A 25,992-nucleotide genomic window follows, 5' to 3' on the forward strand; every position below is an offset into this window, starting at 1 on the left:
CATTTAATCACCTTTTAATGTTTTCTGGAGAGTGCGCCGTGTGTGTGTGTATGCGCGCGCGCATGTATTTTGCTTTTGCACGTTTAATACTAATGCATGTACATCTTGATAGTTTTGTCATCGCTGTCGATAACATTTACTACCAACCAAGCGGAAACGAAAATTAAAATCATTCCGGCACGTGAATTTCTCAGAGGAATAGTCATTTAAGGGTTGAAACTAAGACGGTCGAGCGGTGCAAAGGTTGGGTGTGCCGAGTTTGGACAGATCTCGTCTGTTTTTTGTTGTTTTTTTTTTGCATGGGGCACTTTTTTGGGGGGTGGGGGTGGGGTAGGCCACAATGGGTGTATCCGTACATTTACGCGCACACACGCATATACTTTACACTCAGACCTAAACATTTATTGCTGTTTAATTGCCTAGCAACTCAAAATATTTGTAAAGGTGCGCGTGAAAAGAAAGTTATGCAAAGGTTTTTTTGTTATGGGATTTATAAAGTGACGAAATGTATAAGAATCGAACATACAATAGCTTCAGTAGGATTTGTGTAACATAGATCATAAACTGAAGTGGTTCCATTGAAAGAACTTTGGCGCATGGAAGGCAACAATAGTACATAAAAGATAACAGGGTTGACAATATAACTACATTAACATAAATAGCACACTCCTCTGACAGGAAATATTAATTTTTTAAAAAGTGTTTAGAGGAGGAAGAACTGATTGATTATATCCCTTCATTTCTTTGGCCTGTGGTTGTCCGATTTCATCCGCAGAAAAATATTCTCGCCCTCTATCTCATCACCTACAAACATTTTTATTTAAGTTATTAACCCCCAAAATACCGATTTTTGAGATGTTCCCACCAACCCCTCCTGCAAATGAAGAGAATAGTTGACTAAATAAGAGACCATAGCTGTCATGGTTGCTTGGTACAGCGATGGTGTTTAACATCAAGGACAAATATAGCGAGATGGGGAAGGAGGTGGGGGAGCAGATACAAGGTGCTGGGTGAAAAAGCACACAAACTGAACAGTGATTGACACCCAACATGGGCATTTTTGCTCGTCAACAATCAACATTGTAATTAATTGTAGTTGTGGTAAAATGTCAGAAGGACACCTAAATGCAGTCCGTGCTTCTCCCAAAAATCTGCAGCAGATAGGAATTCATGAACATGTCGCAAGGATCCACCCGGGCTTTTACACGCATGCGTGAGAATTCATTGACGAGGTCTCCGTACACTTCGTGGATGATGTCGATGATACCTGGGATATTGTCATGTCGCTTCCCCCAGTGGGGACGCACCTTTTGGTTCCTAAAGTGGTAGACAAACTGCAACCGAATGTAAAAAAAAAATTTTCTGAACACTCTTACAAAGTTTTACAACTAGACCTATTATTTGGCTCTCACACGCCATACTTCAGACAGTGAACTACCTCAAGTTATGCCAGTGTAATCAGTAGGATCTTATATCATTTCCATTTGTTGTTATTAAATACAATGCCTGTGACCTGGCAAATCGCTTTTTTATATGCACAAACAATTTGGAAGGAAGAGGGTTTCACGCACACACAAGAGCTTTCGCTCACAAAACCCACCTCACGAGCTGCGGCGTAGAAGCCGTACTGAGAAGGTGGGGCAAGAAAGTCAATGACCAAAGTCCGATTGGAGTCGTCATTCATGCGGATATTGGTGTTCCCGGGGCAAAGGAGGCAATCGCTGTTATGAAAGAACCGGGGGAGAAGGGCGTTGAGTGGGGTGGTCCCGTTGTCCTTGATCTGCCGCTCTGCTCTTTCTATCATGAACTGGAAACAGCGAGTTATTGGAAGATGTACCTTTATGTATAATATTTATGTTAAGCGCTCTGAGCTAATCTTTAGAATGGCGCTATATAAAATTATAAATTGTCATTACTATTCTTATGGTGATCTGCTTGTTACCGGGGAAACGCGTAATCTAAGTTGCGTGTATTTAAAAAAAAAATTTAAGCATATGTCGAGTGTGGGTACCCACAAATCTTTCTACAACAAATGATGGAGAGGGATGGAGGAAGATAAAATATATGATAATAATCACATTTTCATTAAATTTCAAAATTTACACATTCCAAAATTTTTCAGTTCCCAGACTGAACTGTCTAAACATCAATCCTTGACCGTCCTAGTCTTCAATATCTATAGCGGCATAAAATTTGTTTCAAGACCAGCAGTTCGCTGAGGTAATGGTCTTGTGGGCCATTTACAGATTTTTTTACACTTTTATTTTTACCTTTAGAGCTTCCGCCGCCCGGTCGAAGCTATTGTCGATGTTGAGCAGGAAGGCCGCAGACGTCTCCGTGCCCCATCTTGGCGGGAGGATGACGGGAAAAGCGTTCACCAGGTAATGATAAGTAGGTGATTCGAGCTTCTGTGCGATTTCCAAAGCTCCCTGTAAATATAGGATTATCTCTGTTATTATTTATTCGCAGCAGGAGTTGTTTTAGATCAAACAATACACTCAGCAGTGCACTTGCTGTGACGAGATCTGAAAAAGTTAACCGGCTTTTGTGCTGGAAGAAGACTGCGTTTACATTGACTCTAATCGCACTAGCGAACAAAAAGAAGAAAAATAATTGATGGAGATAGGGAGAGAGAAGAGAGAAAGAAAAAGACAAGGGAAATTAAACTTCTCGCCAATGCAAAATTGTGTGCTCTCCCCAGTGATGCTATGTCTCCAACATCTAGGTGGAATTTTGTGCCGTTGAGTCCAAAGTAAGAGTGGACGAAGTGTTTGAACGTGGTTAGGTGGTAAGATGTTGGGTCACCGAAATAAAACTGGATACTCTACCTTTCCGCGAAGTAGCCCTTCCACATTTCCCCCAGAAAGTGACCCGTTAGTGGGAAGATAAAGGGCAGGCTGCATCACTTTTCCAGCCGTCTCTTGCTCAGTAGCTTTATTGATGTGCCTGGAAGGATTTCAAATTCTTCAACTTAGGGGTTTAATGACAGTATGTCATCTTTAAATAATTGTGAACGTGTTTTTAAAATTAAGGCTGTTGTTTCTCGGGATGAAACTATGTTGTTCATCAGTGTTCACGCTATACATTTGTCAAACTTACTACCTCCATAGCTTTCTTCTTGTCCCTGCAGCCCCCTTTTTAGAAGAGTATGCAGGTCAAGGGCTTGTACAGTACTAAATCTTAAAATAATAAATCAAGGCAACATCTACATGTAACTAGACTCTCATACGCCAGTTTATTCTTCTGAAGTTTTGTCTTTGCCTGTTAGGTGTATCTTGTCTGTCCCACCCACTCTTCCCTAAGATTTTCCGTTCTTTCTCCATCTTAGCTCTTCAACAACATTACTTGTAACCACGTCTCCGTTTCTTTGGAAATTAAGGCCCTCAACCTGACGAATCTTTCAGGTACCTACACGAATAATATACTCGCAAACGCATCGATTCCATTCCCCAGTCTGACTTCACGTCTTCGCTAGGCAGACACCGGCTGCGCACACACCTACCTCAGCCAGACAATATCTCGCTTTGCCGTCCAGTTGCTGGGGATCTGTTGAGTGCGTATGTACTCCTCTGCTTCCTTTTGCGTGACGGAATTGAAAGGGAACCAGGAGATCTCCGTCAGGAAGTTGCCGGTCACCGTCTCCCTCAGTCTGGTTGTGTTGTAGATGAGGTCGCCCAAGGGGACGAAGAAATTCTCGACCTTAGCTTTGAAGGTATCGTATACCTGTAATCAAATGTGCGATCGGTGAAACTAAGCATCTCAGTGATGATGATAGAACAGCCTGCCAAAGCCCCATCATTGCATGCTTTCAATAACCGTTCAGACAAACATTTTGGCAGATCTTCAGTTGTCAAATTTGCCATTGATCCGGATTAGCTAAAACTCTCAGGAAGAGGAACGTATAGAGTGTTTGCGTAGAACAGGAGTGGAGAACATCTGGCCATCGGGCCCTATAAAGCCCGCGAAATCGGTTTGTGAACAAGTAATAAGCGTTCTAGAAGCTTTCGTTGTAGAAAACTGCTGACTGCTTTGAATGATTTTTCGCATTCGTTTATTTTGTGCCTGTAGGGGTGACGTTGATGTCCTTCCTGCTAAACATGACTAGGTATGTTATAACACAGACCTCAAAGGTAATGTCATACATAACACCACACATGCTCAGGTATGGGCAGTTAAAACACTGACCTGGATGGTGATGTCATACATAATGCCAAACATGCCCAGGTTGCACATGGCTGCTCGCATGATGTCTGGGTGACGTTCTTTAGTGAAACGTCGCAGACGGCCCGAGGAGTCGACAAGCCTCATCTCTACCACGTAACCGCTGTAAGCTGGGGCACTCCACGTGGAGCCCTGCAGAAAACGTAAATCACGTGAAGCAGAAGAACATACTTTGTGAATCACGCAGCAAAGTGTGCTTGGATAGGTCGTGAATCACGCAACATCTCAGCAAAGTGTACTTTGGGTCGTTTGTAAATCAACCCGGAAAGTGCCTTTTGATGCGCATTTTCTTGTAGCTTGAGTGCGTGCGTGTGTGTTCATGTGTGTATGCACCTGTGTATATTCGTGTGCGAACAAGTGTGATACCTGTCGTGATATGTGCAAAATGGAGATCACACTGCATGAGGACTCACGTGCGTGTTGGCGGCCACCATCCCTCCGAAGGACTCGACGTCGTTGAGTGGCTGGGACAGCATGGTCACCATGTTGTCCGTCAGGAACTTGTTCAGCTCGTGCTCGATCACGCCCGTCATGGCCGTCACCGTCCGGAACTTGCGCTCGACCGTCTGCGTGCAGATTTTTTTTTAGTCACGTGATTGGAGTGCACGGGCGCGCGCGCACACACACTGGAAACAGCTTACTGATGTACAGCAGAAGCAAATTTATTTTTTAGCACACTAGCAAGCGCACACAACGTTCAAGGGCACACGAAGAGGGAGAGAGAGAGAAAAAAAACCTCACCGGCTGGTTGAGCTGTATTCGTGGTCCGTCGTGACGCTGCAGGCCCCTGACGTCCATCATGATGTTTCCCTCATCCACGTAAAGCGGAGAGCGAGAGTGACCCACACCTGTCGCGCGCACGCGCATACCCAGTTGCCTGGCTGCCAGGATGATGCGGCGCACCTCCCAGATGGTCTTGGGCGCAGTGTAGAAAACCTGGTCGATCTCGATGGTTCTGTCCCAGTTCATGAACTGCATGATCTGCACTTGCACGCTGTTGCCTAGAAGCATCCGCAGCAGTGCCAGAAGAGAGCGCATCCGCTCGTACACGGCTGTTGACAAGCGAACAAAGACAGGTAATTACAGGTAACGCCAGTTGGTGGGTTGGTTGGTTGTTTTGGTGGTCATGTGTGTGCGTGTGTGTGAGTTCTTGTGTAGATAGGACGCCTGTGTTTCCTTTCGCCAGTTTTCTTGAAAACGCAATTTCATTTCCTGATTGGTTGATTTAAAAGTGCTACCACCTTTACTTAATCGCGTAGGCATGGGAGAATTGGAATACCCGGATGAGAAAATACCACCCAACGGACGGCGCTGAAAACCAGTGATGAAGTAAGCCGCACGATGACATATGTGCTGACAAGAGTTCACTCACCCTGGCTTCTCTCTTGTTCCGACACGTCTCTGGCATGGCGGACCAGCGGGCCCATGATGTCGGTCAGCGCCGAGATGGCCCTGCGGGCTCGTCGCGTCTCTGTTAACAAAGGAAACAGACTGTGGGTATCGTTCCTAGAATGTAGCAAGGCTCTAAAGAATTGTGGCCACAAATGCATTCATTCATGCCTGATCTAATAAGTTCAATGTTTGCTTGTCGGTATGTCGCTACACCAAATAGAAGATTCCTGTTTTTTTTTTCTTTTATATTTTTACATTTATATGTAACTAGTCGAGGTACCCAACATGACCCAAGGCAAGTTGTCTCGCAAACTCCCATCTTTAATTGTATTGTCAACTTTCAACCTGCCACATTATTCGCGTCACGTTTATTACATTCAGTAATTTAGTAATTGAGATGTGCGGCATCAGTCTAACAAAATATTCTTGCTGCTGCACTTGCTGTACTCTTGATGCCCCTTCCCTAACTTGTTAGGCCATATTCCGTTACGGGGACACATTTCGAGTGAAAAGGGAAGATACAGATTGCAGTGGTGCCAGCCGCCACGTGACTCTCTCACTCGCTTGCCGCCCTTCCCCTGTTTCTCTTTCCTTTGTTCTTTCTTATTATTTTGTTTTCGTTTTTAAAAAGGCAAATAACAATTAAAAATAAACATGATCCGGAGTAAAATACACAAACCAGACATAGTCTACGAACTACCTGTAGTTTGCACAAGTATCACTCAGAACACATTGCCACACTGCCTTGTTTATAAGATTTAAAAAAATTACAAACTGTATGTTTTTAGATAATTATATAGATTTTTATTTTACTGCTTGATACTCTTTCACATATAATGCTCTTTTACGTACCTCTGCTTATTATTTAAATAATGATGGTCACGCAATCTAACCTCAGGGCTCCTGCAGCCGTGGAACACAATAATCGGGATGTTAAACCGACCCCCATTGCCCTCATCTCCTTTTCGTAGATTTTATGCGCATGCGTGGAAACTGTCATCCGGGGCTTGAGAATGACCGTCCACAAAAGTAATCAATCTTCTTAAATGATTTTCTTAATCTTCTTACACGTAGTTTTGTTTTTATAGTTTATATAAAAAAAGCAATTATGTGGATACATTCCTGTGTCAGCCATTTTCAAAAGATTTGCCGTTTACCCAGAGAAAAATCAATTCTGTTTTCGAACAGTAAAAAGCTGCCTCGTTCTCAATATGTCTGGTGATGATTTCCTTGACATTTTCTGCTTAAGTATGAAGCTGAGATAAAACAAGATTTTCATGACAGTCGCGGAAAAATAAATTTGATCGCCTTTATTCTGTTCTAACACAGGGTAGATCAAAAGTAGGTAAAGAATTCCATCGCACCGTAATCAGGTCAGTCTTGTATACTTAGTTTTGGTACACTCTGTATATAACTTCTTCGAGCAGACTTAAAACATTGAAATAATGTAAAGAAAAGATTGACAGAAAGAAAAAAAAATTAATAAATTTGAGGAAAAGAATGGGTTGGTCATAAACACACAGAACGCTTTATAAAAATAAAAGCTATATCCTCTTAGCGCCTAAGAACAAGAACGAACCACGGACAGCATAGGAGGGACATGAAAACAAACGAATAACCCATGAACTATGAAATAATAAACAAAGGTAATAATGATGAATAAAATCAAATACAGAAAACTCAATGAGGAACCAATTCACAAGAACTGAAGAGTATCATGGTATTGCAAAAGGAAGACGAGCAGGGAAGGGTGTGAAAAAGGACTAGCATTATGGGAAAGGGTGTTAGGAGTAATGTGCGTTTTCAGCGAACATTTATTCAATAGTGGGTAGTTGGCGGATTTGGAGAGAGAGAGAGATCCATTGTGTTGCTGCACGGTAACTAAAAATCGTGTGGCCATATGTTGTTGTTATGGTGACAGGAAGAGTACGAAGACGATCATCAGACGAGGAGCGGAGTTCTCTAGCTGGGACTTAATAGAATAGCAGCTCAGAGAAATAATCAGGGAAAGAGCCAGCAAAGAAATGAAAACACAGCACGGACAGTTTGTACTGGATGCCAGAACGGGTGGGTAGCCAGTGCAGACAACGTAACTGCGTCATAACAGCTCGCAAGATTCTCAGAAACCATGAAGTCACATGACGCTTGAGCGAGAGGTAGGAACCGTGCTACGTTAATGGGATATGGGCAGGGAATTCAGGAGTTCCGGTGTAATTAGCGCGTGTAATTGCCCCATCAGCCTACTGGCACAACACTGCATGAATCATATGTGTGATGCGTGACACAGTAATGACTTACCCTGCAGAGGTTCATCTCCCAGTCGAACAACCGTGTCTTCCAGCTCTGCAGAGAATGAAAATAGAAGCAGGATGTGAATTTATCTCCGCATTTCACATAAGAATAATCCTTGACATTAAAAAAAGCATCTTATTAATTAGCGAAGCTTTGAGCTGCTCTACCGGATAGCAGTTACAGTTCAGTGACTGGAATTGAAAGCTGACATGAAAGTGGTTGGAGGAGTGGACAAGAGGTCTCCACTTTCGTTCGTGCCTGCGCGAGTTCGCACTGCACGTGTTCATAAGTAGAAAAGATGGGAAATTAATTAGCATTTATCGAAGGCTGCCGTCGCCATTTCTGTACCTGTGAGGTCGTCGAGCTTGACCCCTAGTGACCTTGACCTCACGGCTGGAATCAGGACACAAGCGAGGCATGCGAGAAGCACTTGAGATCTCATGTCTTGTGATAGCTGCAAATAATAATATGAAAAGAACAATGCTACAACAAGAAAACCAACAACTAATATTACTATTACTATGATGACGAATGCGTGTCAGCGCGCATGCGCAATGTGTGTATAATTTCGGATAAGTGTACATATTGTCCTCATGGTGTTAAACCATTTTCTGGCGATGGTCACATCAAGGACTTATTGTGAAAACGAAAATCTTCAATTTAAGAATAATTAAATGTCAAATAGAAAATTGTACAAACATCTTATTTGTAGTAAAGCAGTAAACTAAGCAATTTGAAAAAAATAGTTTTGTTTATATGTATTGTAGAGCAGAGAAGTGTTTGATAAGTTTTCCTGTTAGGCTTAATTCGAACTAATTTGGAAATACGAAAGAAATGGCTCGCGGGTGTTCAAGATTGCTTTTGTATTCCAAGCCGCTAGCAGCTTCCTATAGTTTGCTTCTTTCTGATTTACATAAAAAGGGCAGAACGAGGAATTTGTATTCTGGAAGATCGAGCGAGTGAGTGTCAGTCGGTCCGTCCGTCAGTCAGTCCAGTCACAAAGTCAGCTGACAGAAGAGAAGGAGGAGAAGATGACATACGGTGAGATTGATGATGATTGATTAATTGATGATGATGATGAGGATGATGATGATGATGATGATGATGATGATGATGAAATATTTGTATAACACATACTCGATCACACTCATGCTCTTAGCGCTTAAAACAAGAATGAGACATAGACATCGTGTACAGCTTACGACGGACAGAAGAATAAACAACAGTACTGACGATGAATAGAGAACAAATATAGAAGACGCACAGAGGAACCAAGTAACAAGAACTGAGAATATCGTGATTCTGAAAAAGAAAGACGAGTAGGAAAGTAGCAAGAAACAGAAAAAGGATTGGTAGCCAGAAATAGGCAGACTGCCAGACAGCTGTAACTTGTTTATCAAGAGTCATGTCTCAAGTGACAATGAATCCCATATTCCTGACAGATGACAGAAATCAGCATCTGATTGACGAGAATGTTGGCGAGACTGGATGAAAGGGATTTTGTGTACAAGAAAGTACAAAACTGGACCAAGAACCGAGCCTTAGGGGACACCACAGGAAAGTGGGACAGGGCGAGATGTTTGTCCATCAAGGACCACAGTCCGGGTTTTATAAGTGAGATAGGAGTTGAACCACGCTAGGGCGGGTCCACAAAGTCTGTAGAGCAGGGGTCTCAAACACGCGGCCCGCGGGCCGAATGCGGCCCGCGAAACATTTTTGTGCGGCCCTCGGCCACGTCCGCGGTGTATATGTATGTTTTGCTTGGTGATTAACTCCCGCAGTGAAAATTACCCCCGTTATTAGTGACAGAGACAACGTCAACTTATTTTAATAAACTAAACTGCCTGTGCATGTAATAAACTACACTAAATGTAATTAATAATTATAAAAACTTTATTTTAGCATTTAACTGCAGTGACAGTAGTGTTCGTAAAATTTAATGAAAAAACATTTTCTTTTCGTGGTGCGGCCCGCTGACTGGCTGTTACTTTCCACTGCGGCCCACATGCTAATATGAGTTTGAGACCCCTGCTGTAGAGGGTGTGAAGTCTTTGAAGGAGCAGAGAGATGTCTATATAGACTGCCAGGTTCTAAAAGTCTAATAGTTTTATAGAATACTAGCCAGGCTATCTGGTTTCGCTCTGGTTGACTTCTGTCGCTAATTTTTCCAGCAGTGATTTTATTATCAGTTTTGGGTCGGCGAAATAGCGAAAAACTTGTACTCTTGGTGCTCCTTTCGTAATTTGACAGCTCACTTTTGGCTCTCACTATTTCAGCTTCCATTCTATCTGCAAGATCCTCCTTCACTAAAGACCCAAGCTCAGACATGTTGCCAATCTGGTCCGCTTCAGCTGACGTTGAAGAAAGATTTACGATTTTTTTCCAGAAAACAGCAAGCTCGGCTTTATCACCAGCCTACGCTGACACTAGGAAGCAAAACATACAGGTGTGAGTTGTTTTATCAAGTTTACTCAGAGCTACTGTAGATCCGGGCTCGTAAGGTCGGAGAGGGAGAGCTCAGTGGGCATGACCGGCCAACATCCGGTACACTCCTTTACATATCCTGCTTTTGCCACTACTGACCTGTAAAACATTTTACCACTTCTCTTGCCATGAGCCACGTGTCATTGCCACAAGCCGCACGAAAACACTGCAATACATCCTTAGATTAACGAATAATTGTCTGCTTGAGGACTGTGAATAGGACACGCTTACATCTTATTTTTTTCAGGGTGGTGCTTGGTCTTACTAAGCTAACAGGCAGATGGTCATGGGATCCATTCTGACGAATATTTCGACTACGTTTGTCCAATAATTTCCCCTTCTTAACAAAGTATAAAAAAGCCAGACATAGTCATAAAGACAGTATATGTCTGACAGTCCTTCGGAGATTCGAATGTTTTTCCTACTGTTGACCGTGTGATCGGCGCGAAAATTGATAGCGAATTTTCTTTCGGTCCTTACCTGACGTGGCTTATACGTGCTTTATCGCAGGAAGATAATTAAAGAACAACGAACAAGAATAAAACTGAATGAATAAATGAAAAGGAAAGTAATGAAGGAAGAAGGAAAAAAGAAGTGGTACAAAAAGTGAAACGAAAGGGAAAAAAGTGGAAAGAAGAAAAGAGAAGACGGAGGTAGCAAACAACTAAAAGAAGTAGCTGACAGCTCAGAGAAAAAGAAAAGTTAATAAGTTCGCAGCGGCCTGTGTATGTGCTCTTTTCTGTATTAATACAGTTCTTCTGCTAATATTGACAAGAATAATGTTGATAAGAAGCATCATTCGCAACAACAACAGTAGAAGCAGGATTCGCAGAAAAGCATGCAAGGAAACTGTATTATCAAAATAAAAACAAATACAATGTTCTTGGAACTACCGCAGAAAGCGAAAGAAGGGGTTCACTAGGCTTCTTGGAATCTAAAATAAAAGAGAAAGAAAACCACATACAATATATTTTAAGTGCTGTCTTTGTTCACTGATCAATTTTATAACGCGTTTTTTTTTTTTAAATTTTGATGACAAGAAGAAAACGCAGCATTCATAGCTTTTGTATTTAAAATTATGCAGAAAGGTAGTTCTTTCATATACATATACACACCAAGAACCGACTTTTTTTGTTTCTTCGATGATAAAAGGGAAACACTACAATGAGGCGAAAGCCAAAAAAAAAAAAAATCTGAAAAACAACTATATCAACCGATTCTTGTAAGGAAAAGAGAACGAGAGAAGGAAAAAACAAATCAACACTCAATAACCTTTCGGACTCTAAAGGACACTCAAGGTGCGCACTAGAATAGAAAATTAATCTGAACAACCTACCTGGGCTCAAGACAAGCGTAGATGTATTTCAGGCCAGAAGAAGTGATTAGAAATAATCTTCCTCCTGGGGCTTATAAACACGCGGCAGTCGAGGGAAACTCCTACGTGGGTATGACGTAGCTGTCACGTGTTTCAGCGATATGGTTTAATGCCAATCCGGGAACGACGACTGAGACTTTGACAGCCCTCGTTGAGAGCCTCAGCTTGAGTTAACAGCAACATTAAGGGCGTAAAACAAAACACGTTGACATCCTATATTTGTGTCTTCCGTCAAACATGCGGATGCTTAACTTTTATATATATATATACACACAAAGAGGAAGGAATTCAAACTCAATCATAACATGTTGGCTCCTCCACTTAGCACAACAAGTAGCTCGTCAACAAAGTCAACATTACCGCGAACAGGACAACTGCATAAATATGTTGACAAGATATATAAACAAGATAAGAGTTCGTACTGATAAAACACATGGAAACACTAATAAACATAACACAAAGACTATGTTTGTAGGTGTTTACCAAGGATAGACGGCTTCATACAAAAATATAAATAACAAAATAATAGTATAAAGCAAAGTCTTGTCTATAGTCTACGACATGTGATGGTACTTAAAGAGAGAGGTGGGGCAGGGGAGGAAGATGGAGAACAGATAGAGATATACAAAAGACCACGAAAGTGGAGAGACAGGGCTGTAGATAAGATCTTGTACAAAATCATATGAGCCAGTCGAAAATATTTAAATCCCTAACTGAGCAAAGAAATAAAATAGTTTCTTAGTTTCGAGGCAGTTGTAGACTGAAGGCTTCACTCCACCTGAGACTCAGTGACCCCCTGTTACAAACGTTTGATGACGAGGCTGACTGAAATGAACCACGGCACTTTTGCTACCATCAGGATGCTGAATACTGAATACTGTTGATGCTCAGTTTTCTAAAAAAATTTCTTGCAGTCTAATCCTCCATTCTTATGCTAGATACCCATTGAATTACCTTTAATTTCATTCTAAAGAAACGCATTTGCCCGCCCACCCGGATAGAGGTGTTTTGTTTGCTCCGCGCACCCGGACGTCCTGGATCGTAAGTTAGCTGGATATTTTTTTAGTTCATGTTGTTTCACCTGTAAATTATGCTGCGTAATCGGGGGCAGAATGGCACCAAGATTTTCTTCCACTTGTATCAGAAAGAACCAGAACGCTTCCGAAATTGTTTATTTAAAACAACATATACAAGAGTCGAAACACCAGAAGATTTTTTTAAAGCTAACTTAAAAATTCTGCCTATATTAAGAATTTTTGGGAGTTTACTATCTTTCAAAGCATCAGAGAAGAAAAATCTCTGTCATAATAATTACATCATAAAATTTAAATCGAAATATTAAGCGGTGAAATATTAACTCTCGATGCAACACGCTTGAGAAAGTGCCAATGACCTCTGAACTCACGATAAGGGTTAGATAGGCAGGACGATAGAACTAACCTTGGTCAGCGACTCCCATGAAGACTTTAAAAAAGGAGATTGGAGATGCAAACTGTGTGTGTGTGTGATGGTGGTGTTTGAGGTCTGTGTATGAATGATGTATAAGTGTGTAAGAGAGATAGAGATAGTGTGTGTGTAAGTAAGAGAGAGAGCGTACCTATGTGCGAGTGCATGCACAGAGTTATATTACAAAGTGATGTTTACTTTTATTATACTTTTTCACACACAAACACGCACTAATTTTTGTGTGGACCGTTTAAAGTCCTGCAGAAAACGAAGATATGAGAAGTATATAAAGAAGCACTCCTTCTCTGTTTTAACCAAGCAGCCCCACCCACATGCCATGATTGTTTATGCGTGCAGTTTGTTGTTGTTGTTTTTTTTTTGTTCAGTGGCGTTTCTCACAGAGTATAAATGCCCTAGTTAACTCATTCTAAATGGCCTGCAGCCCCAGCAGTTGTTCAGAGAAAATATATGTGGACACTCCCACCAAGGGCTTTAGATAGGCAGAACAAACATTTTAATACTGGTAACAAAGCCTTCGCCTCCACCCTGCTGACTGTGGTACTTACATCCTGTTGGTATACTTATACTCATATCTTACTGACTGAAATTGTACACACATGCTGAATATGATTTGTACACACTGCTGATTGAGATACGTACATTTTGATATTATATATTAATATATTATATTAAACTGAGAGACTTTTGACTATTATTCACATCTTGCTGCTCTCTCCTTATATATATATTCAGACCATAGAGAGTGATGTCCAGTTAACTGCCACGTCTATCCATGTGCTCCCCCTACAACCACAGGTGACAGTCAAGGGACAACTGACTGTAAAAGGTGATTTTTACTATACTCTGTAATACGAGTGCCATGCATAGTGTGGTATATATGTACACCCTGTTGACTGAAGTGTATTATTGCATCCTGCTGTATGATTTATAGACAGAAACCCTGCTTCAAGTGCTAAATGTTACCTACACCAGTTAAGTATTGCATAATTGATCTTAGCTTGTGTAGTCTCACCCCCTCTTGACACAATAAAATACAGGATGTAGAAATCTCCTCCACTATCAAACCTTTTTTATTCCTTTTTTTGTGGGAGGGGGCAATGTCTCTCTGTTGTTCTCTCTCACACACAGACACACAGGTTTGTTGCTGTATTCAACCAAAAGACTCATTCCGTCACTCACTCACTCAAATTCGGTGATTATTCTCATCAGCCCGAGGCCTAGCCAGCGCAAGAACCTCCTCCTTTAACGAGAAGGAGCCTTTAAAATCGATGGCAAGCAGAGTACCTACATATACACGAGGCACCGGCGAGGAGGTGAGAACCGTTGCTGCATCTACAGACTGCGGGTGGCTGGGAGTCGGCATGCATCAGCCGTCAGGACACCAGTGTGACAGGCAGGATCGACTCCCCTCCCACTAAGGTGTCAGAACCCACCTGTGCCAAGCGCATCACCACGCGAAACATCGTCTGCAGCCATCACAAGTGAAATCTTTACCAGGTAGGCAGTTATAAAAATTTTGAAGTGTCAATGATTGTCTTATTTTATTCTTTGGCATCATTACAGTCCTGGCAAAGATCATCATCAGCAGCATCACATCGGCATCAGCATCATCAGGTCACTCTTGGCTTATTCTATTCATTTTTAAAGTAGATTTCACTAGAATGGTCCTTCTAATTTTATATCTAAAGCAGACTGTGGCACTTTGTGTATTATATATTATATGTGAGGTGGTGATAGAGACCAGGTCAAATTCACGCTAGTTCTCCGATTCCCACCAAACCTGATATCAATATTGTTTTCAATCATGTTCAGTCAAGGCCTTCATTTGGTTGGTGTATCTGTTGCTCTGTCACACGTTTATTTTTTTATATACATTTTCTGCTTTTAAGATGATGCCGCTGGCTCCAAACAAAATAAAATAATAGGCATACGAAACTGACATATTTAATAAACACAACATGGTAATATCAGACTACACCGATCACAGACAACGAGTTTTGCTCATGATGTCGTGCACCCGACAATCACCAAGTGACTGGACATCAAGCGTGCCAGCTTTGGACTATTTTGATACACTGAGGCCGCGCATGAATACATTTGACATAAAGGTTGACAATAACAATTACAACTGGAAAAGTTAGCTACATAATCAACCCATTGCAATAGACTTAAAATTAATTCCTCTAGCGAATTGTGTTTTTTGAGAGTAAAATCCGCTCTGATCGAAATAATAGTACTTTTCTTCTACACGCACGCACACATTGTCTGTAGGACAACCATTAGAACGATTACATTATCAGCAAATCTTTGTAAGTAGCTAATTTGTTTCGGTCGATCAATAAGTATTTAGAGTTTCGTACTAATTTTATTTCTCTAATCCCTGAAATGGCCAAAACACACATATGGAATAATCATAATCATAATCATAATCACAATCATAACCATAATCATAATCAGAATAGAAATGGGATTTATACAACACATAATCACGCTCACCAAGAGGCATGCTCTCAGCATTTAAGACAAGTAGAAGACATGGACGGAAGGAGAAACAATTATGCAGACAAGTAATAAAAGACGAACGGGGAAGACACAAATAGGAATCAGGGAACAAACAGCTAGGAATGAATAATGTCATAAATCTGCAGAGGAAGAAAAAGTGGCGGACTAGTCTGATGACGATCATCACAACTACTGACAACCATGTCGACTGGTGTAATGAGCAATGCTGAGAACAGATGCGTTTTTAATGCATCTTAAAATGGATTCGATGGCGGAGAGATAGGGATGAGGAAGGAAAGATAGTTCCGCCGTTTCGCAGCACAGTAACTAAACTCCAGTGACCATATACCGGCATATGGGGTTGTTACGATGAAAGGGATAGAGCCTACGGACATCAGACGATGAGCCGAGTCTGCTGGGATGTTACATAATGAATACGTTTAAATAACAAGAAAGAATTTGAAAAAAGGGAACAAGTAAAAAAAAAAAAAAAACGGCAGAAAACAACGCATCCTGGACAAAGGATGCAGCGGAGAAGAAACATCTTCATTTACACTAATTGTAAGAAAGACAGTAAGAGAGGCTGGTGGAAAGAATGTGAGTGCTGGAAATAAAGACAGTTCTTCAAGAGAGTGGCAGAAGAACTGTAAGGGTTGGAAAGGATAACAGTTCTTGTAAGAGACTGGTAAAAGAAATAAATATAAGGTCTGGAAATGAAGACACAAAAAACAAAAGAAAGAGAGAATTTTAGATAGGGGGAATCTCTGAAGGAAAACGAGAGCTCTCTTCCTTCAGACATTCGAGAGCTCTCTTCCTTCAGACATTTTATGCTTTGTGCGAGGGAAAGACAGTAGATCAACGTGTACAGAAATCAATCAATCAATCAATCAACCAATCAATCAATCAATCAATCAATCAATCAATCAATCAATCATTTATTTTCAAACATGGTGGTAATCCTTCTGAAAACTAGATGCATCGACGGCGTGTAGAAAAATGAAGCTTCTGGCATTATAAATTTGTCATTTTCACATGAAATGTCATTAAAAGAAAATAAAACCACCTGGCAATTCAGAACGCTTTAAGCAAAATATATTTTATGTCTTCAAAAACAATATTTCAAATCATAACTATGAGCATGGACGCCCGCGAGCACACACACACACAGAGTTGACAAGTCTTTATTTACGAAGGTAACAAATAAGCAAAAGTGATGTTGTTTACATCCATCTTACTCTCGATCTAAAATAAAACTAAAAGTTCTACATTTCTACAAAACAAAGGCACTACAATAAAACAATAGGGAAAAGTAGGTTATACGGACAAAGACAGGTTGATAACTTATTTAACAGGATTTTTTTGTTTTTGGTAATGAATAAATTACACATGTTATAAGCAAATTTTGTGTACAGATTAGTAATGAGAAAGACTTGTTTACATCGGATAGGAAGCCCCTTCAAACGATCGAAGGTTTTGACTGAAATGTTTTAGGAATCTTGCCTTGAACTGGTAGAGAAATGGATTCGGTTTGCTGGAGGTGTGAAGAAAGAATGTTCCATAGAATGCAACCTGAGTATTTTAGGTTTGTCTTGAATAAGTTGATTTTAGGGATGTGAGTATTGAGTTTAAGGAGTTTCCGAGAGCGAGGATTTAATTAATTTAATTAAATTTAATTTGTGCACTTGTAACGGGCATCATTACATCAGTGATAGATCGCACTCTCTGCACTGACCAGTAATGATAAAAAGGAAGACAATGGATGGTTAGGCACACTGAACAGATGCGGTGAATGTAGCCCTGCCATTACACTGATTCTTCGCTAAGTAAATAAAGTTTTGCATCCAAAAATATCTGAAAGTTATTAATGGCATTTGCGTGGAAGCTCATCTCGCAATCTTCGGTGCAGTGGCCCAACTTGTGCAAACAGAAATATCGTTCCAGCAACAAACCTTTTGTGAGAGCAACACACTAACGGTCATTGTACTCTGAGCTTCCTGGAGATGCCTGATTGTGAAGTGCTTAATTCTCAAGAAGATTTCTTTGCTGTAATTTTGTAATGTTTATACAATCTAGTTCGGCACAGAACTGAAGCTCGTCAGCGCTTTGTTGTAGGAGAATCGCAAAAAGCTTCGTTTGTTGGTGGCATACAGGCATTATGTCATCTCAAACATTTCACATGATTGGGGTACACGAAGGGGAATATTATTAATATCGACAACAACAACAACAACAACAACAACAACAACAACAACAACAAAAAGAGGAGGGATGCAGGGAAGGGGAGAGTTGCTAAGTAGATAGGTATAGGAGACTGCATTTTTCTGTGAGTAAACTTTCCTCCTTTCCTTGGTTACACCATTCAAGAGCCTGTAACTACGCCAAGCGGGTATCGAACCTGCAAGTTTGGCAAAGTTGTGTGTAAAGGTCAAAGTGGCTTTGAGTCAAAAGTTCACGATATTGTGAGTTAAAGTCATTTTTCTTTGCCGCTGTATTACATTTGCCAATGAAATAGGTCTTTGGAGACACTAAGAATGGCCTTAAGGCATATTTTCACATTGCCTACTCCATACCGAGACGAAACAATTCAGCTGGAATGAACTAATTTCATTTATAAGAGTATTTTCCAACACCTGACACATTGATAAGATTTATCCAAAAAAGACTAAGTATGCGCTGGTGCTATTTCACTAAGTAGAGATAACAGGTAATTATGCCCATAGATGGTCGTAGTGGCAGCGAACTAGAAGAGAAAGGTAAAAACCCAAACCACTCCTTGTACCTTCACAGACAAATTGTCTCTTGGTTAGCAGAAGACATTTTTAAGTCAAAGACCTTGACTAGATAAATCCATAAGTAGAACTCACTATAGGCTGTGATGCCTTCCCAGTATCTTCCTTTCTCGACAATTTGATTTGATGACATTGTTGATAATTTATTAGAAGTGACAGCCAGGAAAAGATAGCGAGGGTCGACCAGGCCGTGTGCGGACGTTTTGCCGACGGACGTTTCACCGCCGGACGTTTCGGAGCCGGACGTTTTGTCGACTGGACGTTTCGCCGCTGGACGTTTCGGAGTCGGACGTTTCTCCGCATTATGTCAGAGAGAGAGAGAGCTTACTTACTTCTCAAAGAATGAAAGTAACTACTAGATTACACAATAATTCTTTATTTCAAACAAATTTTACACACAGACTTCACAGACAGTTCACTTTGATTGTCACAGATTATGCGCAACAGCTTTGAGAAAAAAACATTGATACAATGGCGAGAGAAATGTGTGAGCTAACGGTTCACATGAGGAGGGATAGTGAGAGAGAGTTCACTGATACATTGATACAATGGCGAGAGAAATGTGTCAGCTAAGGGGCGTCACACACTTGACTTCGGCTAAAGGTCCCGCGTGAAATGCCGAAATGAAGTGTCCCGCGCCGAAACGTCCGGCGGTGAAACGCCGGTCGGCAAAACGTCCGACTCCGAAACGTCCGGTGGCGAAACGTCCGATCGGCAAAACGTCCGACTCCGAAACGTCCGGCGGCGAAACGTCCGTCGGCGAAAAGTCCGTGTACCGACCAGGCGGCAAGAATTGTGGGTCTGAACATCTGCACTGACAAAACTAAGTTGATGAAGGTCCTAAACAAGAGACAAAGAAAACAACAATGGAGTGGAAGTAGCCGGGCTACGTGTTGCTAATGGACAAGACAACCCCATACTGCCCTCAAGATGATGACGATGACGATGACGATGATGATGATGATGAAACAACATAGCTTATATTATTATTATTATTATTATTATTATTATTATTATTATTATTATTATTATTATTATTATTATTATTTACCAAAATATTACTTTAGGAGAATACTCAACGTATCAATCTGCCAATTTGATTTGTCCTTTCTGTCTTACTGTGACTTTTGGTGTAGCTTTAACCCCTTTAACCAAACAAAAGACAAACCTAAGAACAACAAAATATCCAGAGATCAGTCTTGTCGCTGAGGTTGTTGCGATATCAAGAGTTAAAATGTGACAGTAAGTGATGTCTAAAACAACGGATTTAGCTTTTGGTGGTTTGTTATTAAGACGATCATTGATTTTTATTCTGAGACCGAAAATTGACTTTCACGTTTTGAACAGTCAGTGCCTTCTAATAACTAAAAAAGTTCATACTGTAACTTTTATCAAAAAACTCAGGGTTAGTTATATCCAAAATGGACTCAAAATCCAGGTTTAATAATTGACCATAAACTTTCACCCTAAAGCACTTCTGCTCTTCCTTTTATTCCTTCTCTTGACTCACCTGTCTTAAAATTCGGCGTGCACTTTTTCAGACCAGGTAAGTTGCGATCTGTGAGATATGAACTGTTGCAACTTGGAGATCAACTCCACTTCCGGCTCGCTTTCATCGCATTTCAAGGTGTTTCTGTCTGGAGATGAATATACAGGACTTGGTGTATATCTTCTTCTAACAGGTTAGCAACTTCTCGTTTGTATGTTCGTCTGTTCGTCTGTCTGTTTGCCTGTCTGTCTGCCTATAAGCATGCATATGCATACTTATCATCTTCGTATAAATGTCATCGACGCAAGTATAAGAACTAAACATCTGGTCTATTCTGAAAAACGAAACGATTTCTTCCAAGTTGGTCCATAAACAAAAACTTAAACCACTCACTCACGACAAAAACTAGGTATCACAATACTTGTAATAGTCTTAAGTTGCCTAACTATGAAGTTTTTGGGTTCTTCTTTCATGTGATTGTGAAAGATGAAGACTTAACTGCAACAAACTTTTGCCGCAGGAATGTTTGGGTTTTTTGGAAACATAGTGGCTCTGGTGATGTTTGTGAGAGACAATCAGTTTCGGTCCACGGTGGACATGCTGCTGGTCAACCTGGCTTTCGCCGACATCGGCATGTGTGGACTTTGTTTTCCATTCGTGTCGGCTTCAAACTTTGCACAGGTGAGATTTTGGACAAGTGAACTTTTGAAGCTCCCGTCCTTTTTTTTTAAATAAAAAACCCTGTCTCTCAGTACTTATCGATTATTTGTGTAATCCACCGTATCAAAGTCTTAATTAATTAACTTGCATATGTGGGTGGAACTCAAACCACGCACATATCCACACACATTCAAAGTTATTCCACATGGAACACCCATCAGGTTAAAAATTGAATGTTATACCCAGGATAGAAGAAATACACAATGAACATAAAAGAGCATAGGTTCTGAAATGTTGAGTTAAGATACAATTGTCTCAAATGCTTACCTTGGACATAATTAACCTATAAGCAACTACCTCCTCACAAACATGAACAAACTTCTTTAATTAAGAATCAGTGGACACATTTCCACTTCGTTGCAGCGCTGGCTTTTCGGAGAGAGTGGTTGTACCGCCTACGGTTTTGCCGGATTTTTGTTTGGCAACACCACCATCTTCACCTTGAGTGCTATCAGTGTGCAACGGTACCTGGTCGTCTGCAAGCGCTGGCCAAGTAATTCATCATCCTAGAAAATGTATAATGACCGCTAAGCTCTCGTTAGCTCTTAAAATAAGTTTAAGGCGAAAGTCTGAATAACCATGACTTTTGATGTGAAGTTAAACTTTATGTTGAAGGTTAGTTTCGGACTGTTCTTGTTTCATATTTCACAAAGTCCATTTTTAGTCCACCGAAGTGCTTAAGGAAATAAAATGTACCTAAGGGTCATAAGGTCACAAAAAGTCCTGACAAAAAGATCAAAACGTACATTAAAATATTATATTTCTTTTTCAAAATAAATTTAAATAAATAAAATCACTAAAACTATTTAAAATATCAAGATGAGAAGTAGAATGGTGTAGATGCGATGAGAAAGAAAATTCACAATAGATGAAGGTGAGAAAAGATTTCCTGTTTATAAACCTTGTTGGTGTGTCTTTATGTTTTTGGAAATTTATGTGTTGTAATCACTGGCTCATAAAGTGAAATCATGCAAGAACTTCCTATGTCTCTCATATACACAAGTTTATGACAGGATAGTCGATACAATATTTGTCAAGCTTTCAGCTTTCGTGATGAAAGACAAAAATGAAGAGAATAATTGGTTTCTAGAAAAAAAAAGAAGACTGGAAGCTGAGATGGACGGTGATTGTGATGTTCCCATAATGTAATTCTGATTCTGAAATTTTTTTTAATAGTGTGCCCGGACTCTGGCTGAGCATGGTCAAGTAAGACTAGGATTTACTTTTCAAAATGTGATTTGTTTCAGATGTACGGAATATCAATACTCTAGTAACCGTCGTCATGACAACATGGTTCCAAGCGCTACTTTGGAGCTCACTTCCACTTCTTCTGCCTAAACCTTATGACCTGGAACCTTTTGGGGTAAGCAATAAGAGTTAGAATCTCTAGTTATTATCATCAGGGATGAAGGAATCGAGAGAGTTGCAACGATGATAATGAAGTACAAAAGACAGAAAAGGTCAGAGGTAACAATAACGACGAAGATTTACAAAGTAATTAACAAAGAGATACGTTGACAGACTAATCAAGAGGTGTAGAAGATGGTGAGAGTGAGATAGGTAGAGAAGATGGAACACAGTATTGATAGCAGATTGTACTTAGTAGAGCTCGCGGAGATGTTTAATAAGAACAATAATAACGAAATATGAGCAAGAATAGTTTAATAATGTCAGGCTAGATTATAATGGAACACATTATTAAAGAGCCATATATATATTTATATAATAGATCGCTCAATGGAAAGTTAAACTTGAAAGAGGATAAATCTTTGTTTTGTTCACTATTCATTTATGGATCGTTCTAGAGAGAAGGGGGGTGGAAAGAAGAAAAAAATACGCTGGTGGCAGAAGAGGAAAAGAAATTGAGATTGAGAAAGAAAGAATAATGGGGATGACTGAGACAGAAAAAGAAAACTTCATATATTGCTTTTGTGGAAATAATTTTGTAGACGTCCTGCACTGTTTCTTGGGCGAGCGACCATCACGGGACGAAGATCTTTGTCAGATCGCTCGTCGCCTGGGTAACCCTGCACTTCCTGGTGATGGCGTTCTGTTACACACACATCTATGTCTGCAGTCGCCGCGCCCTGACCAAAGTCTCCTCCAGAAGCTACCAGGACCTGCTGGTCTCCAAGGTAACGCAAGCTTATTAAACGCGAAGGAAGCGCGCGCCTCTTGTACACCACCCGGGAAAATAGACATTGACAAATAGGACTGAAATATAAGAACACTGTTGTCCAAGTAGGTAAAGACCTTCCCTTGCTGAGGCCAAACCCATTAAGGCTTCTTATTTATCAGGAGATACAGGAAGTTCATAAATACAGACTGTGCTATTTTTATCTGTCTTTCTGTAAGCCTCCAAATGTGATGGCTAATGAGGTATCATCTCTTTTTTTTTTCCTTCGACAAGAGAAAACCGACAAATCAGTCAGTAAGGGAAGTTATTACCAATCAAAGACTGCACGATATTTCTTGCCTAGGCTGTGTGATAGCATCCCTGATGCATCTTCCTGAACAATCCTGTCCACGTCCATCCCGTCCTAAAACAAGACTTCATTGTCGTAAATATTTTAAGCTTTGCTCTGAAAGATGTGTGTCTTTTAAATAAAGCTTTACATTTCCGAAATCCGCCGCTGTGTACCTTTAAAAATAACAGAAAATAATACTAATAAAAATAACGGCCCTCATTGCCAGCACATTCACACAAATGTTTTTAGGAAACACGTTAGGATAGCATCCCCCCTCCCACGTTTTCGCCGTAAACCATAAACTGTACACGATCTTTACATCGTACATGTCAGGTCTGTGGCTGGTCACCAAATACTCTCATTTTACAGTAAGAACCTAGACAAAGAAATAATAGCTGCACTAACTTCCAATTCTTGTTCCACCTGTAGGTCCAGGTGTTGCCATCAGTCTTCATTACTGACTAGCCAGATGATAATTTCGCTTAACCGTCAGGCCTCCTATTTCATTGAAATTGTGGCGACAGTTAAAGCGGTTTACATAAACTTAAATGGTTTTTTTTTATTTTTAAAAACTGGTAAGAGTGCTATTTTCTGTTAACTGTCCATCAACCTTGAGCTTACTTTTTTATACGACACAGTTCGGCCTTTAGTTAAATGGTAATATAAATAGTTTTTAGCTCAGAATATTCATGCATGTGTGTCTTACCAGAGAACCTTCGTGTATATAAATACGTTTTAAAACAGAATATTCATGTATGAAAATAAGTTTTAAAGCAGAACATTTATTTTTATAAATAAGTTTTAAAACAGAGTATTCGGGTATGCATGTGTACGCTTGTTGGGTGCTTGCTTGTCTCTCGTGTATGTTTGTGTCTGCATGCGTACCTGCAGATTTGCTTCATTCTGGTGACAGCTTTCGCGATCTGCTGGTCGCCATACATGATACTGTCCAGTCTCTCCTTGTCCTCCCTCAGCGAGGCATGGCCTCTTCTGTCAGCCCTTCCGGTTATGATGGCAAAGGTACTTGGTCCTTTTCACACGTATTTTATAAACCTTTATTTGTATCTAAAATAATAACATTTGCATATTTTGAAAAATCTCTAGGTAATTATTACAAAATTTTGCGAGTTATTCATTTTTTTACACGAATACCTCTGGATAGCTTATTTGAAACACACAGCTCTCGATTTCCTTGCAGTTTTAATTATTTGTTGACCCCATGTTTGTATATATTATGTCGTGGATATCTTTTTATTTCTCCAGTGAGTTTTTGTTTCGATCGTCAAAGATTGGCTTTTCAAGGTCCATAATAAATGCATAAGAAGTGGTAGTTTTGGAAGAAAAAAAAAGAAAGAAAATTGGAAACATAATATTTATTATAGTTCATCTGCCGTTTACAGTTATCGTCGTGCGTGAATCCAGTCCTCTACATTCTCGTCAGCAGACGTTTCCGCCAACGTTACCTGGAGACGATCACCTGTCGCCGTCGAACGGACAGCAAAGACCTCGGGGTTCCCAGCATTCACGTGAACGTCACTTCCGGCAGTAACGTTACCGTGATACCTTGACGTTAATTGAGATGCACTGGGAGATATGACATGACATGACATGACATCTTTAATGCCAATGACTCATGGTCACCATGACACTGGGAGAGAAGATCAGTTGGCTCTTGAAACTGCGCATGACAGTCCACGGAATATGACGTTCCCGAACACAACCCTCTACCTACCGAAGTGGTCCTGTGTGATAAAATGCTGCGAATTCGTTGAAATTTGAAACGTCGGCTTCAGGAATACGTGAGTGCACCGCTGACAGGAATTTATAGGTATGATGCTTACACTTCAACTCTATCGTCTGCTCTCGCTGACATTAACACAGATACAATAAAGAGACCGGAGAGGAGGATGCAATTTATTGCAAAACGTTTAAACAATGAAAATTATTGCATGTTTCAGCTGTCATCCCACCTAAGAAGAGGCCGCAGGTCTAGTGTATAATGGGTTTCCCAAATTCTTAGGTCTGCAGTAAAATACGAGGACTAGATATATAAAATACCTAGACCAGAGAATTTGTGTGAAGTAAAATTCACGAAAACAACGAATCTGCAAAAATTTGGAAAATTCTGACGGAAGGGTGAAGCGACGCAGAATTTCATCAAAGATTTTATTTTACCAGGAAACAGTTTGCACAACTTAACTGATAAAATATATTACCTTTGTTATCCTGCAGAAATGAAATCAGCCCTCGGTGTTGTGGGATTTTACTCACTTTATACTGTACTAAATGTTTACACAAAGGGCCGGTGTTTCACACTGGCTGTTGGAAAACTGATGCTACTTACTTTGGGTCCACTGATATATAAATCAGTGTTTGGGTTTGGGTAATTAAATTCCAGTAGATTCTGAATCATAAATAACCAACTAATAGTTGTTTAATATTGCTGGATTTCCACAGTTCCCTGCCTCTGATGGCCCATGTTTTAATTTCTGAAATACTACTTCGAACGTGTCTTATTAGCTGTGAGACAATCAAACCACAGGAAACAGTTGTACAGTTATGGAAATTGGTGAGAGTTAAGAAATGTATGTGTGCCATAAAATATACCACATTGTTATAATATGAGTATGCGTTCATTTGATATGTTGGTCAGTGCTTACTTGAAGTATTGAGACATTATTCTTATGTTAAAAATATTTTTAAACCAACTATTTTATTTTCAGTTGGAGACTAACGAGCGTTTTGGTAATATGTGTGTGTGTTTCTACATATGTATGTACAAAGAATCGTAAC

At 40.3% G+C, this 25,992-nt stretch overlaps 2 protein-coding genes and 1 long non-coding RNA gene across 7 annotated transcripts; 2 read left to right on the top strand and 1 right to left on the bottom strand.

Annotated features, from left to right (window-relative positions):
- Positions 1 to 394: 394 nt before the first annotated feature.
- On the bottom strand, positions 395 to 11,876 carry LOC112561036. Of its 2 annotated transcripts, none has more exons than XM_025233178.1 (12): positions 11,726 to 11,876; positions 8,254 to 8,359; positions 7,912 to 7,956; positions 5,594 to 5,692; positions 4,963 to 5,273; positions 4,635 to 4,787; positions 4,186 to 4,353; positions 3,503 to 3,723; positions 2,829 to 2,946; positions 2,271 to 2,429; positions 1,601 to 1,807; positions 395 to 1,334 (listed from the first exon to the last, which is right to left on the bottom strand). In XM_025233178.1, the coding sequence occupies exons 2-12, from the start codon at positions 8,345 to 8,347 to the stop codon at positions 1,122 to 1,124; spliced, it is 1,788 nt and encodes a 595-aa protein (XP_025088963.1). In that variant the 5' UTR covers positions 8,348 to 8,359; positions 11,726 to 11,876; the 3' UTR covers positions 395 to 1,121. The 2 variants fall into 2 exon arrangements, with proteins under 2 accessions (XP_025088963.1, XP_025088962.1); XM_025233177.1 differs by lacking the exon at positions 11,726 to 11,876 and adding an exon at positions 11,283 to 11,366.
- Positions 5,205 to 7,905, top strand: LOC112561042. Its single transcript, XR_003098644.1, has 3 exons — positions 5,205 to 5,297; positions 5,481 to 5,714; positions 6,512 to 7,905. It is a non-coding gene; the product is annotated as an uncharacterized LOC112561042 (long non-coding RNA).
- LOC112561041 (visual pigment-like receptor peropsin) lies at positions 8,370 to 25,800 on the top strand. Of its 4 annotated transcripts, XR_003098643.1 has the most exons (12): positions 8,370 to 8,946; positions 10,182 to 10,353; positions 13,964 to 14,057; positions 14,441 to 14,728; positions 20,064 to 20,204; positions 20,532 to 20,692; positions 21,095 to 21,224; positions 21,979 to 22,094; positions 22,681 to 22,866; positions 24,091 to 24,219; positions 24,600 to 25,027; positions 25,158 to 25,800. XR_003098643.1 is itself a non-coding variant. In XM_025233190.1 (11 exons), exons 5-11 carry the CDS (start codon positions 20,090 to 20,092, stop codon positions 24,765 to 24,767), a joined length of 1,005 nt encoding a protein of 334 aa, XP_025088975.1. In that variant the 5' UTR covers positions 8,370 to 8,946; positions 10,182 to 10,351; positions 13,964 to 14,057; positions 14,441 to 14,728; positions 20,064 to 20,089; the 3' UTR covers positions 24,768 to 25,800. The 4 variants fall into 4 exon arrangements, 3 of the variants coding, with proteins under 3 accessions (XP_025088975.1, XP_025088974.1, XP_025088976.1); XM_025233190.1 differs by having other exon boundaries at positions 10,182 to 10,351; positions 24,600 to 25,800; XM_025233189.1 differs by lacking the exon at positions 8,370 to 8,946 and having other exon boundaries at positions 9,877 to 10,353; positions 24,600 to 25,800.
- The last annotated feature ends 192 nt before the right edge of the window (positions 25,801 to 25,992 follow it).

This window comes from Pomacea canaliculata, linkage group LG4 (genome assembly GCF_003073045.1).
Source record: "Pomacea canaliculata isolate SZHN2017 linkage group LG4, ASM307304v1, whole genome shotgun sequence".
Classification (NCBI taxonomy): Eukaryota; Metazoa; Mollusca; class Gastropoda; order Architaenioglossa; family Ampullariidae; genus Pomacea; species Pomacea canaliculata.